General features: G+C 46.9%; 1 protein-coding gene across 28 annotated transcripts in view; it reads right to left on the bottom strand.

Annotated features, from left to right (window-relative positions):
- SFXN5 (sideroflexin 5) overlaps window positions 1-13835 on the bottom strand; it is a 129485-nt gene that overhangs the window by 80069 nt on the left and 35581 nt on the right. For all 28 annotated transcript variants that reach the window (XR_010149103.1, XR_010149104.1, XR_010149105.1 and 25 more), the window contains exons 4-5: window positions 1078-1104; window positions 412-466 (exon numbers count right to left, since the gene is read on the bottom strand). Coding sequence is in view for 18 of the 28 variants with exons in the window: in XM_016948770.4 (XP_016804259.1) it covers window positions 412-466; window positions 1078-1104 (82 nt within the window). In the remaining 10 variants the exon portion in view is untranslated. The remainder of the gene's footprint in view (window positions 1-411; window positions 467-1077; window positions 1105-13835) is intronic.

Below are 13835 nucleotides of genomic sequence, written 5' to 3'. Positions count from 1 at the left end.
GGGGCAGGGCAGGGAGCAGGACTTGGAAGGAAACAGCAGGTCACACACCGGTGAGAGGGGGAATGACTTGTAGAAGCCAGGGCTTGCTTACAGCAGGCATCACTGAGGCTGTCCTAGTGAGGGCTGAGTGATGTGGAGTGGGTGGTGGTGGCGGCTACCAGATTCACCTGTGGAAGCCCTGGTTCCACCCCAACTGCTCAGGCAGAAAAGGCAGGTAAGCTCCATAGAGTATTCTGAGGCCTGGCCAGCGCCTTGTACAGTTGAGCTGAGGTGAATGTAGAGGTGCAAATATGGCCATGATTGTAACAGGCTCTGTCCCCTCCTTAGGCCAGCACATCTGGATGCTCCTGGAACTGTGACTGGAGTAAGCACCCCAGGCTGACCAGAACCAGAAGGGCCCCAGGAGCTTACCTGACATTCTAAATGGCATGAAGATCTTCTCATTGGTGTCCGGATGTAGAATAGCCTGGCAAAAGCAGGAACAGAGAATGGGGTGGGGACGGGGGTGTAGGGAGGGGGAAGGGGGAAGGGGGAGGGAGGAGGGAGAAAAGCAGAGGCATTAGGGGAGGAAGAAGGGAAGAAGACAACTTCTCTGGGAAGATTCAGACACCAGTGGCTGTATGTTGCCTTGTGGCCAGTTAGGCCTTTCCACCACTCAAGGCAAAAGAATACCAAACCATGGGCCATAAACAGATAGCACCCCTCCTCCTGACTTACCCTAAAAGCTGAATGCAGTGGAGAGCAAAAGTCCATGGGGAACGGGATCGTGTCTACCTTCCAGGACCTCTACCCCCATTCCTGGCACATGGTAGGTACATAATAAGGATTTTGTGGACAGAGCCCTGTCTCTTCCGGGAGCTCAGAGAACCCAGGGAAAGGCCAGCCTGGCCTGAGCTCCAGACTTCAGAGACTCTGGCCCTCGAGTGTCGGGGCAGAAGGAAGGGGTGAGGGGGCCAAGGGCAAATGTGAGAGCCCGAAGAGCCACCGGAGGGGGGCTTCCACTAGATCCCTGGGACAGGGCAGGGTGGAGTCCAGGACAACACGGAGAAGGAAATAGAGAATCCAAAACTGGATTACCTGCTTGATTTTCTGTGCACTCCAGAGCTGGAAGAGAGATAAAGGAAAAGAAAATAAAGAACAAAAATTAAAAGCATATATCAGTTTAAGGTTTCCAACCCATGTTTTCTAACCAAGGGATCCAGCTCCGAAAGCATAAGAAGCTCGGGCTATCCTTGCCAGCCCAGGCTGGGCAGCTGTCCTATCCTGGGGGGGGTGACATCAGAGAGTAAGGGCCAGAGAGGTCCCAGAATGGCAGAGCTAGGGGACCTTGCGCATCAATTAAGCCAGGAATTCTCGACTCTGTCTGCACTTTAGAATTCCTTGGAGAATTTTTTCAGCATTTTCCTAAAGCTCCCTAGTTGACTCTAAGTCATAAGCAGGTAGAAACCTCTAATTTAAATGAAGATACTTCAATTGTCTCCCAGAATCACTAGTGACAGCATAATATAATTTTTTCAGAGATAGCCTGGATTCCCTGCTGTGCCACTTCTACCTCTGAGCCTCAGTTTCCTCATCTGTGGAATGGGCATGATAGCCATGCCTCTAACACAGAGTCGTTTAAGGGGTGAATGCGAAGCTCTCAGAGCAGTGTCAGCACGATAGCATGTGCTTATAAATGCTTACTGTTGCTGACATTACGCCTGTTGTTATTATAAGAAGGCTGTAGGGAGAAAAAGTTCCTTTCAAATGCTGATGAGGCTGTCTCTTTCCAGCACAGAGACAGGCTGGAGAAACGGAATAACTTGTCAATCCCTTCAAATGACCTAAATACTGTATTGCATTGAATCTAAGACACCACTGATCCTAAGATATACTATCATGTGCCGCATACGAAAGAAAACTATGACTGTAATACCAAGACCCCCATCAATTAAAAGACTCATTTCATTTTACAGATGTGATAAAGTAGGCCTTTTTTTTTTTCACTGCAACCTCTGTCTCTTGGGTTCAAGCGATTCTCCCGCCTCAGCCTCCTGAGTAGCTGGGATTACAGGCGCGCACCACCATGCCCAGCTAATTTTTGTATTTTTAGTAGAGACGGGGTTTCACCATGTTGGTAAGGCTGGTCTTGAACTCCTGACCTCGTGATCTGCCCACCTAGGCCTCCCAAGGTGCTGAGATTACAGGTGTGAGCCACCATGCCCAGCCCAGGCCTTTTCAAATCAAGGAAACATGGCAAATAAAAATTTACACTGTCAGGGGGCCAGGCACAGCGGCTCACGCCTGTAGTCCCAACACTTTAGGAGGCCAAAGCAGGAGGATTGCTGAGCCCAGGATCAGTCCACCCTGGGCAACAAAGGGAGACCCCATCTCTACAAAAAATCTTAAAAATTAGCAGGGCGTGGTGGAATGTGCCTGCAGACCCAGCTATTCAGTAGGCTGAGGTGGGAGGAACACTTGTGCCCAGGAGGTAGAGGCTGCAGTGAACCATGATTGTGCCACAGCACTCCAGCCTGGATGACAGCGTGAGAACCTGTCTCCAAAAAAGAAAAAAAAAGTACACCATGGGCAAACCAAAGGCCAGTATATTTTTTTAATGGAGAAAGAAGGCTATGCAGCTAGAAGGAAGATACAGCCAGCAGCTGATGTTAAAGTTTTATAATAGAATGGTTGTTATGCTTCATGTATATGGCAATGTTGGTCATCTGGAACATAAATTAAGCTGCAGAAGTTAAGAAGGCTACTGGGTAGTAAAAATAGAAGTTATAAAATTGATACATTAAAGTTTATGCATTTTTCTCACAGCTGAGTCCCTCAAACCTTACTTCACAGCCTAATTAACTCTTATTTTAGACACATTTCCAACACACTTGATTGTCTGCTATTCCAGACCCAGGCAGACTAGAAGCAGTCGATGTTTAAAAAATAATAATTGGGGAACAGAGGGGACTGATGAGTGAAAAGCCAAAAGCAGAATCACTGCTAGCACAAAGGTTAAGTGAGGGCCTGACAGCAAAGAGGTTATTTAAAAAAAAACAAAACAAAACATAAAAGGCTGATCCTCCCCTCTTTGCTCAGTAAGCACCTTCCTGAAGTGCACCCTCAAGTCTGGGCTCTGTCCCTGGTGCGACCCCAGGCCCTGTACACAGACTCCTGACACCCCACACCCTCCACCCCAGTCATAACCTTCTGCATCCTCCCCCCTCTGGATTCACAGTCAGGCCACTCACAGGCAGGAACTGGCTTTTCAGCACTATCTCCTAGCACATTCCATCCCCCCAGGGCCTGGAACACAGTAGGTGCTCAATACGTGCTTAATGAAGGAATATCGTCTTCTAAAACAGAAGTATACCTAGACTTAAGTTGACTTCTGGTAAGGCACGGTGAAGCCAATGCACAGTGTCATCTCCTTTTCTTCCCAAATCCTCGAGAAAAGAACAGCAAAGGAATAAACCAGCTGAAAACCCTCTCGGGGAGGAAGGGGACGTGACAGCAGGCAGAAGATGTCACACATCTTTGAAAGGTGGTGAGCTGATGAAGAGATGAGCGGTTGGCAATGCTGCAGAGGGTGGAAGGACACCCCACATGCTCAGTGGGAGTGAGTGGGCTCAGCCCAACTAGAGCTCCAGACACCAGGAAGGTGCAGGCGGCACGGCCAGAGAGCAGGGAGAGACGTTGAAAATGTCCCTGTGCACAAAGCAGGGAGGCCCAAAGTCCCTGTCCAGGTGATGGAGGTTTATTCTCCAGAGAAGCTAAATCACAACAGCCCAGACATGGTCACAGGCACAGGGGGACCAGGCAAGGGTCTGAGTGCTGAGGTTCTAAAGGAGCCTGTCTGCATCCAGCTCTGAGGACACCACAGGCAGGAGGACGGAGACACCTTCTCCAGGGAAACAGAAAGGCTCCCAGAGAAATGACCCACAAGAAGGCTGGATTTGTGGACAGGCCATCAGCGCAATGCTGAGAAGGAGGTCCCATTCCAGTGGTCTAATGCTGTGTGGCTGCTTTTTTTTTTTTTTTTTTTTGAGACAGTCTTGCTCTGTCGCCCAGGCTGGAGTGCAGTGGTGCGATCTTGGCCCACTGCAAACTCCACCTCCCAGGTTCAAGTGATTCTTGTGCCTCAGCCTCGCCAGTAGCTGGGATTACAGGCGTGCGCCACCATGCCTGGCTAATTTTTTTTTTTTTTTTAGTAGAGGCGGGGTTTCGCCATGTTGGCCAGGCTGGTCTTGAACTCCTGGCCTCAAGTGATCCACTTGCCTTGGCCTCCCAAACTGCTGGGATTACACCTCGCCCAACATGGTTGCTGCCTTGACTTTAATACAGGCATTGCCACCTAAGGACATTTTGGTCAATGACAAACCACATATACAATAGTGGTTCCAGAAGATTACAAGAGAGGTGAAAAATTCCTATGGCCTAGTGACCTTGTGGCTGTCCTAAAGTAATAGTACAATGCATTACTCACATTTGTAGTAATACTGGTGTAAACCAACCTACTGCATTGCCATTCATATAAAAGCCTAGCACAACACCTGACAATAATAAACGTTACTTGTTTATATGTTTAGTATGCCATACTTCTTATTATTTTATTTTATTTATTTATTTATTATTATTATTTTTGAGATGGAGTTTCACTCTTGTTGCCCAGGCTGGAGTGCAATGGCATGGTCTTGGCTCACTGCAACCTCCACCTCCCAGGTTCAAGCGATTCTTCTGCCTCAGCCTCCCGAGTAGCTGGGATTACAGGCGCCCACCACCACGTCCAGCTAATTTTTGTATTTTTAGTAGAGATGGAGTTTCACCATGTTGGCCAGGCTGGTCTCAAACTCCTGATCTCAGGTGATCCGCCTGCCTCAGCCTCCCAAAATGCTGGGATTACAGGCGTGAGCCACCGTGCCCAGCCACTTCTTATTATTTTAGAGTGTATACCTTCTATTTATATTTTTTAAAAAAAGTTAACTGTAAAACAGCCTCAGGCAGGCCCTTCAGGGGGTATTCCAGAAAGAGGCATACTTATCATAGGAGATGACAGCCCCGGCGTGTTACTGTCCCTGAAGACTTTCCAGTGGGACAAGATGTAAAAGACAGTGATATTGATGATCCTGACTCCATGTAGGCCTAGAATGATATGGGTGTTTGTGTCTTACTTTTTAACAAAAACGTTTAGAAAGTTTTTTAAAAAAGTAAAAATGTTTAAAAATAGGAAAGAGCTTATAGACAAGAATTTTTTTGTACAGTTGTACAGTGTGTTTGTGTTTTAAGCTAAGTGTTATTACAAAATAGTCAAAAAGTTTTTAAAATGTACAAGTTTATGAAGTAGAGCTACAGTAAGCTAAGGTTAATTTATTTTGAAGAGAGAGCATTTTTTAAATAAATTTAGTGCAGCCTAAGGATATGTGTTTATAAATCCTACAGTAGTGCACAGTCATGTCCTGGGCCTTCACATTCACTGACCACTCACTCACTCACTCAGGGCAACTTCCAGTCCTGCAAGCTCCATTCATGGTAAGTGTTCTATGAAGGTGTATCATTTTTTATCTTTTTTTTTTTCTTTTTTTAGACAGGGCTTGCTCTGTCGCCGAGGCTGGAGTGCAGTGGTATCATCACGGCTCACTACAGCCTCCACCTCTCCGGCTCAAGCAATCCTCCCACCTCAGCGTCCTGAGTAGCTGGGACTACAGGCGTGTGCCACCACACTTGGCTAATTTTTTGTGTGCTTTTGTAGAAACGTGGTCTCCCTATGTTGCCCAGTCTGGTCTCCAACTCCTGGGCTCAAGCAATCCTCCCACTTCCACTTCCCAAAGTGTCAGGGTTACAAGCATGAGCCACCGTGCCTGGCCCCATCTTTTTAATCTTTTATGCCATATTTTTACTGTACCTTGTCTATGTTTAGATACACAAATACCATGTGTTCCAATTGCCTACAGTATTCGGTAGAGTACCATGCTGTACAGGTTTGTAGCCTAGGAGCAATAGGCTATACCATACAGCCTAGGTGTGGAGTAGACTCTACCATCTAGGTTTGTGTAAGGGCACTCTATGATGTTCCCGTAATGACAAAATCACCTAATGTCGTATTTCTCAGACATATCCCTGATGTTAAGTGAGGCATGACTGTATCTTTATCTTTGAATTTGAGTTTTATAAGTTAAGCCCAGTGGGAGAATGGAGCACATGCTGGTGGCCCGGACCCTCAGCTCACACGTGGTCCTGCCTCCCACTGCCTCAGCCACCGCCATGAAATGAGTTCTTGGCCACCCAGTGACTGCTGCAACCCTCCACTCCTGTCAGAGGCCTAGGCGCAGGGAGGGCCATGCACTCCCCATACATCAAGTTGTGAGGCAGGGCTCCGGGTGCCTGTGAGGGTCTGCACTTGTGCCATGAGTGTCCCTTGTGGCTAAGGAAGAGAAACATTAAATAGCAAACAAAAAACATTTTTCCAGGACGGGAGAAGAATGAGGGGAGAGAGAAAACTCAGAAAGGAAGGAAAAGCTTCTTTCTGTTTTTTGAACAAGGGTCTTGCATTTCTATTTTGTATTGAATCTCACAAATGATACGGTCAGCTCTGCCTAGAAATACTGATATTTGGAGGACCCCAATGAAACAGATCATTGCTCAGTGAGCCTACACATGCATACATAGGAAAGAAATTCTGAGGAAAGGAGACAATGCAGGAACTAAAGAACATTTTAAAAACACTCTAGCATCTTCAGAGCAGAAAGACATGAAAGAGGAACAGGATACAATGAAAAAGAGGGAGGGGACAAACCCTGGCTCTGTCGCTTACTCCATGTGTGGCCCCGGGGAAATCACTTTGCCTCTGTGCCTGGTTCTCCATCAGTAACATGAGTCGTTGTAAGGGAGGGTTCCCTGGCAGTCTGCATTTACGGGCACACAGCTAAGCCTATGATTCCCAGCCTCCCCCGCAGTCAAGTGGCCTCCTGGGACCGGGTGCTGGCTAATGGATTGTGGGTGGAAGTGACGTTCGCCAGTTCCAGGCCTGTCCCCGAGCCTCCCATGGAGGATCCAGTGGAGGATAGTGAGGCCCTAAAGACATGAGTGAAAGGAGGCATCTTGGCATCATCTTTGGCCTCTGCCAGGTCCCTGAGTTGCAATGGAGTCAGATATGAATGAGAAACACACCTGACTGTGTTCAGCCTCCGAAACCTGGGCGTTATTTGTACTAACATTTGGCTCAATCTGACTAACACCAAGCGTTAAATGACATATGCATATATAAAATATTTGACTCATAGAACGTGCTCAATAGTTTTGCCTAAAATAGAGGGAAGCAATTCAAATGAGCAGGTTTTTTTTTAAAGGATTTAATCATCTTTCAAAGTAACTTCATCTCTATTGTTTTATCCCCCAAATGCCTGGGAGGTAGACAGATGCTCTTTAGACTAGGTAAGGCATCTCAGAGAGACTAAGTGACTAAGCCAGGGCCCCAGGGGCTGGTGGCAAGATGGAGACAGGCACCCAGGCCTCCTCACCTAGGTCTCCCCCGCACTGGAGCATGTCAGTATCTGAGGTTGGCCAGAATGACTTATTCACTTATTTAATTCCCTCAACAGCCCTAGGAGGTTGGGATTAATATATCTCCCATTTTTACAAATGTGGAAACTGAGGTTCAGAGAGATTAAGTGACTTGCCCAAAGTCCCACAGCAGGCTGGGTGTGGTGGCTCAGACCTGTGATCTCAGCACTCGGGGAGGCTGAGGCAGGCAAACTGCTTGAGCTCAGGAGTTTGAGAACAGCCTGGGCAACATGGTGAAATCCCATCTCTAGAAAAAATACAAAAATTAGCCAGGGGCAGTGGTGCACACCTGTAGTCCCAGCTACTTGGGAGGCTGAGGCAGGAGAATTGCCTGAGCCCAGGAAGCAGAGGCTGCAGTGAGCTGAGATCACGCCATTGCCCTCCATCCTAGGCGACAGGAGTGAAACCCTGTTTCAAAATAAAACAAAACAAACAAAAAAACCCTAAAATCAAACAAATGAACAAAAAAAAAACAAAAACAAAAACAAAAAAGTCTCACAGCACCGGGATGTGAACCCAAGCAGTCTGGCTCCAGAGTCCCTACCCTTAACTACCACTTGCTTCTATCCTTAAAGTCTAGCTCATCACTGCACTGTTCTGCCCCTTAGGCTTGTCATACATTTTGGAGATCTTTCCATATCAGTGCACAGAAAGCAGTCTTATTCTTCCAACCAAAACCCTTGAATGAATGAAAAATATATATGTATATATATACACATATATTTGTTGTTGTTGTAGAAATGGGATCTCGCTATGTTGACCAGGCTGGTCATGCACTCCTGGCCTCAAGCAATCCTCCTACCTGGGCCTCCCAAAGGCCTGGGATTACAGGCATGAGCCACCGTGCCCAGCCTGAATATTGTATAAAATGTCTCCTATTGATAGACATTTGGCATTAAGTACATTCAAATCGTGGGCAGCCATCGCCATCATCCATCTCCAAAACACTGCCAGCTTCCCAACCTGAAACTCTCTACCCATTAAATGTGACCTCCCCATTCCTCCCTTCTCCAGCTCCTGGAAACTGCTGTCTGCTTTCTGTCTCCACGACATTCACTACACTAGGTATCTCATATAAGTAGAATCACATAGTATTTATTCTTTTGTGACTGTCTTATCTTTCTGCTATTACAAATCATGTTCTGGTGAATTTCACTGGAGTTACTATATTGTGAGAATTTAAAGAAAAAGGGTAAATTATACAGATATATCTGGCATAATACAGAGGAACCAACGATTAGGGAGGGAAAGTGGGCAACTGGGGGAGAGAAAAAGGGAGAGTTTTTTTAAAAATTCCTATTCTTTTTATACCTTTAGAATTCTGTATCTTGTTCATATATTACCTCCTTAAAAATATTTGTTTAAAAATTAAAGGTAACCACTAGAAAAAAATAGAAGATGCACAAATTCCAAGCCCTTTATTGACCCTTATGGCACAGACCACAAACTGTCCAATAAAATCCATGTCCTATTGTGTTGTCCATAGTCATAGAACAGAAGCTGGCAGGTGGCTGGCCTGCTACACATTTCCCAGCCTCCTCTGCAATAAGGCTTGTCCATGTAGCTGAGACCCACAGTGGCATCTGAGGGGAAGTGATGTGCCTTTTCCAGGCCAGTGCCTCCCCCTCCACGCTTTCTGTCCCCTTGCTGTGAGCCAGTGCAAGGATGTGGCCGCAGCCCAGCCTCAGCCATGAAGATAGCACGACACCCAAAGAGATGGTAGAGAAACGTGATGGAAGGAGCCTGGGTCCCTGAATAATCCTGTGGGGCAGAGCTAGCTGCCCACCTGGAACTTGAGCTGTTATACAGGACAGAAATAAACTGTCTCATTTAAGCTAGTACATTTGGGGATCGTTTTGTTACAGCAGCTAGTATCACTTTAACTAATATAACCCATTTGGGGTTATTGGAAACTGCTTCCAGTGATATCAGGGAAAGATTTCCAGGGAAGAAAGGAAGGAATGGAAGCTAAAGTGGTGCTTGAAGCTCTTCTTGAGGCATCTGACAACACACCAGCCTCAGAGGTTTTGGGGTGAGGTGGGAGGAACATCTCCATTTTCAACAAAAATTCCTAGTCATGATCTGATCTTGTTTGGGCTGATCCCATCGCCAGGCTGCAGTGACAACAGTCAGGATCATGGACTTTGGCCCTCTCTCAGTCACTAACTTACATAGCCTGCCTGTGCAAGTTACCTCACAGCTTAGACTTGTATTATTTTTAAAATTAGGCAGAAGCAGGGACAGGAGGTAGAAGCAAGTCTCTCCAGGGCCCCTTCCTGTCCTACGGTGTATGAGGCCACGCCCAGCTTAGAGGGAGAACAGGACAAGGACTCAGGTCTGACTCCTTGGGTCTAGGCTTTTCCCTAGGACCTGCTGGATTAAATGTTGACTTTAAGGGGTTAAATGTCAGATGCAAAAATGGCAGCAGGTAATGTACCACCCACAAGCCAAGAGCTGGTTGCTAGTTTGAAGTTTCACAAGCCAGTCCTGCAAACAGGTGATAGGGGAGGATCATCCTAGGGTGTCAAGAGTTCGACAGGACATCCTAGGATATCAAGAGTTCAACGTCTTCTCACTAGACCACTGAAGCATCTCCACTTTAAACTACAATTCCTGCTTAAGACCTCATCTTGTGTGGGCTCAGCCCATCTCCTCTGTGCCTCTGCTGAGCATAAAAATATGCAGCTTTGATCCCTTGGGACTTACTGGCTCCAACAACAAATCAGTGTGGATATGAGACTTTGAACTTTGCTTGATTTCTCAACTTGGTAAGTAAGAACATGGAGCAGGTGTGGAGAAGCAATCCGGGTGAGAGGTGGCTGGAAGATCCCAGAAGTTGGCTAATTTCAAAAACAGCCAGCATCTCAGCTGAACTGCCATCTGAACCTACCTGAAGTTCGGTGTAGAGTCCAAGGGAGGGGCAGAGGACACTCAACAACTGGCCTTCTCGGGCAGAGCGGGGCACACCCCCAACACCCAGAGGGAGGAGGAACGGCCCAGCCCCACCCCCAATCTGGCTCGCTCCCCTTCCCCTCTGCCTCCTTCCAAGCTGCTTCTCCAAACCTCCCAAGGCAGCAAAGACAGAGCCTATTTAAAACAACCTCCAGAAGGTAATTAAACAGAGCCTGAAGGGGATCCTTCTGTAAGGCAAAGAATGCCTCCATAAAACAAACAAAAAAAACTTCCTAATTTATCAGTTGGGCCAATCGCATTATACCGCACCATTAATTTTGTTGCCATGGTTACTCCCAGGTAATATGTACCTATTGCAAGTCTATGTCAGGTGAGGGTACCCCCAATTCTACAGACTCACGAAAGAAGAGAGACTCTTCGCCTAGTTCTGCAGCATAGCACACAGCAGCAGTTGCAACTTCCCTATACACGTAGTTTGTTTCTATCCAGACCTGGGTTTAAATTCTAGATCTCCCGCTTGCTGGCTATGTGATTTAGGGCAATACATTTAATCTTTCTGAGCCTCCTCTTCCTCATTTGTAATATGAGGATGTGAATATTTTCAAGGTTATTGTGAAAATTAATAATTTATTTAACAAATTTACTTATTTAACAAATATTTATTGAGCATCTACTATGTGCTGAACACTGCTCTAGGTGCTAAGGACACATCAGTGACAAAAACAGGCCAAAATCTCTGCTTTTGTTGAGTTTACAGGGCTGCACAGACAGACAAACAATAAGCAACACAAACAATAAATAAGCACATTTTCTGATATGTTAGAAGGAAAAGTGCTTCAGGAAACTAGGGAAAATAGAACAGGGCAAGAGGATAGCAAGTGTGAGCAGGTGGCAGAGATGGAGATTACCGACATAAGTAAGATAGTCAGGGTGGGTCTCACTGAGGTGATATTGGAGGAAACACTTGAAGGAGAGAATGAGTCATGCAGCTATCTAGTGGGAGATTGCTCTGGTAGACAGAACAGCCAGTGCAAAGGCCCTGAGGCAGAAGTGGGCCTGTCTGGTATGTTTGAGAGACAGCAAGGAGACCAGTGTGACTGCAGTGGACCAAATAGGGGAGAGCAGTAGGAGACAAGATCAGAGAGGACTGGGGGCTTTGCAGGCCAGGTTAAGGACTATGGCTTTTACTCTAAGTGCAAAAGAGGAACACTATAGTTTCTATTAGAGCAGTGGTTCTCAACTAGGAGGTGGATTTTGCACCCAGGGGACATTTGGCAACATCAGAAAACATTTTTGATTGTCATGACTGGGGAGGAGAAGCTAATGGCATCTACTGGGTCACAGCCACGCAGGTTGCTAAACACCCTCAGTACACTGGACAGCCCTCGCAAAAAAAGAATAATCTGGCTCCAAATGCCAATTGTGCCAAGTCTGAGAAACCCTGGAGCAGAGGAACAAACGATGTCCTGTATAATTTCACAGATCACTCTGTGTGCTGTATCAGCAATGGACAGAGGAGCCCAGGTAGTATAGGGAGATCATCCAGGAGGCCACTGCAGGGACCCAGCCCACAAATGCATCTACAGCACTCAGTACGACACCTAGCACATAATACAAATGACTCACCTCCTACTGATCACTTGCCTGTTCTGTGCTACCAGTTAGGGCCATGCTGGGCCTGGCCCAGAGGGGCAGGGTGCTGACCAGGATCCCCAGAGCTCGATGCTAGGAGTCTAGTGGGTCAGCCAAGCCTTCCCTTCGGCATCTGACAAACCTGCTGACGCCCACAGAAGACTTGGGGCACAAGTATTTTTAAGCCTGCCTCTGGTATTTGCTCTGTTATTTTCAGCAAAGCCCAAACACAGCTGACCCCATTTCCTTCCTGCCAGAGAAGACTTGCAGGATCTCTTGCATCCCAGCAGCTCTTTCTCCTAGGCAGGTCGCAGACAGAAATCCAACCTGCATGGGGGCTCTGAGCAATCCATACATTCATTACCTGGGTGCAGGGTAGGCACTTAGGAAAGGTTGGCTGGTTCCCAACCTCTGGGGAATGTGGAATGATGGCCCAGCCACTCAGGAGCTACAGTGGTTCCCAGTAACCTGCTCACCACACTCCCCATCACTCCAATTGCTTCCGAGCTGGTTTCCGTAATAGCACTTATTCCTCCCCAGTGCACTCTGGCACTGCCACTGACTGATCCTACCACAATACCACTGTCATGCTACTCCCTTGCTCAATAGCTTTCAGTAGCTTCCTCTTACCCCACACAATGCATCCAGCATCTCTGCCTGGTTTTCAAAGACTTTCTCAATCTGGCCTGTAACCTCCAACTTCCTTCCCAGCTTTCTCTTTCTTGTCTCTTTTCTCTCTGTCTCTGTCACTTACAGAAGATGTCCCTCCCATTAGATCTAAGAGGCCCAGTGTCAGATCCCTGCCCCACCACATACTAGCTATGTGACCTTAGGAAAATAATGCAACCTCTCTGAGTCTCACTGGAAAATTGGGTTGATACACGTACCTACTGACAAGTTTATGTGAAGATTAGCTGAGATAGTATGTGGAAAGCGCTAGTACTTATGGTGCAATACCTGCCATTTCGTAAGCATTCAGCGAGCGGTGGCTCGCCATGGGGAGGGGTCTTCCATATTTAGCCCCACCCACCTCCTCCATCCACACCAAACCATTCTGGCAAAGCCCCAGCACATACAAGTGTACAGATCAGAGTCAACATTCAGAAACTTAATGGCTGTGTCTATGCTTACATTTTTGTATACTATGGTTTTGTTTTTTTAACTGATAGCTACAGTCCTTATTACGGTTACTAGCTCTTCAAATTTTCACCTGCTAAACCCAAAAGTTAAATTATACTCATTTTTATTTTGTCCTCGGAACCAGTGATTCATTGGTATCGCAATCTTTTTTTTTTTTTTTTTTTTGAGACCAAGTCTCACTCTGTCACCCAGGCTGGAGTGCAGTGCTGTGATCTCGGCTCACTGCAACCTCCGCCTCCTGGGTTCAAGCGATTCTCCTGTCTCAGCCTCCTGAGTAGCTGGGACTACAGGTGCATGCCACCATGCCTGGCTAATTTTTGTATTTTTGGTAGAGATGGGGTTTCACCATATTGGTCAGGCTGGTCTCGAACTCCTGACTTTAGGTGATCCACCTGTCTCGGCCTCCCAAAGTGCTGGGATTACAGGTGTGAGACACCACGCTTGGCTGGTATAGCAACCTTTAAACAAGGTAACGGTCCCTGGAGGAGAGAGCAGCCACCCACAACAGAAGACCAAACCAAGGCCATCAGGAGCAAACAAACTGTCAATACATTTGCGCGTACCCACTGGTGAGGTGTTGTACCTGGAAGTCAGGTTAGATGACAAACTGG

This window comes from Pan troglodytes, chromosome 12 (assembly GCF_028858775.2).
Source record: "Pan troglodytes isolate AG18354 chromosome 12, NHGRI_mPanTro3-v2.0_pri, whole genome shotgun sequence".
Lineage (NCBI taxonomy): Eukaryota > Metazoa > Chordata > Mammalia > Primates > Hominidae > Pan > Pan troglodytes.
This window is presented reverse-complemented; position numbering and strand designations above follow the sequence as displayed.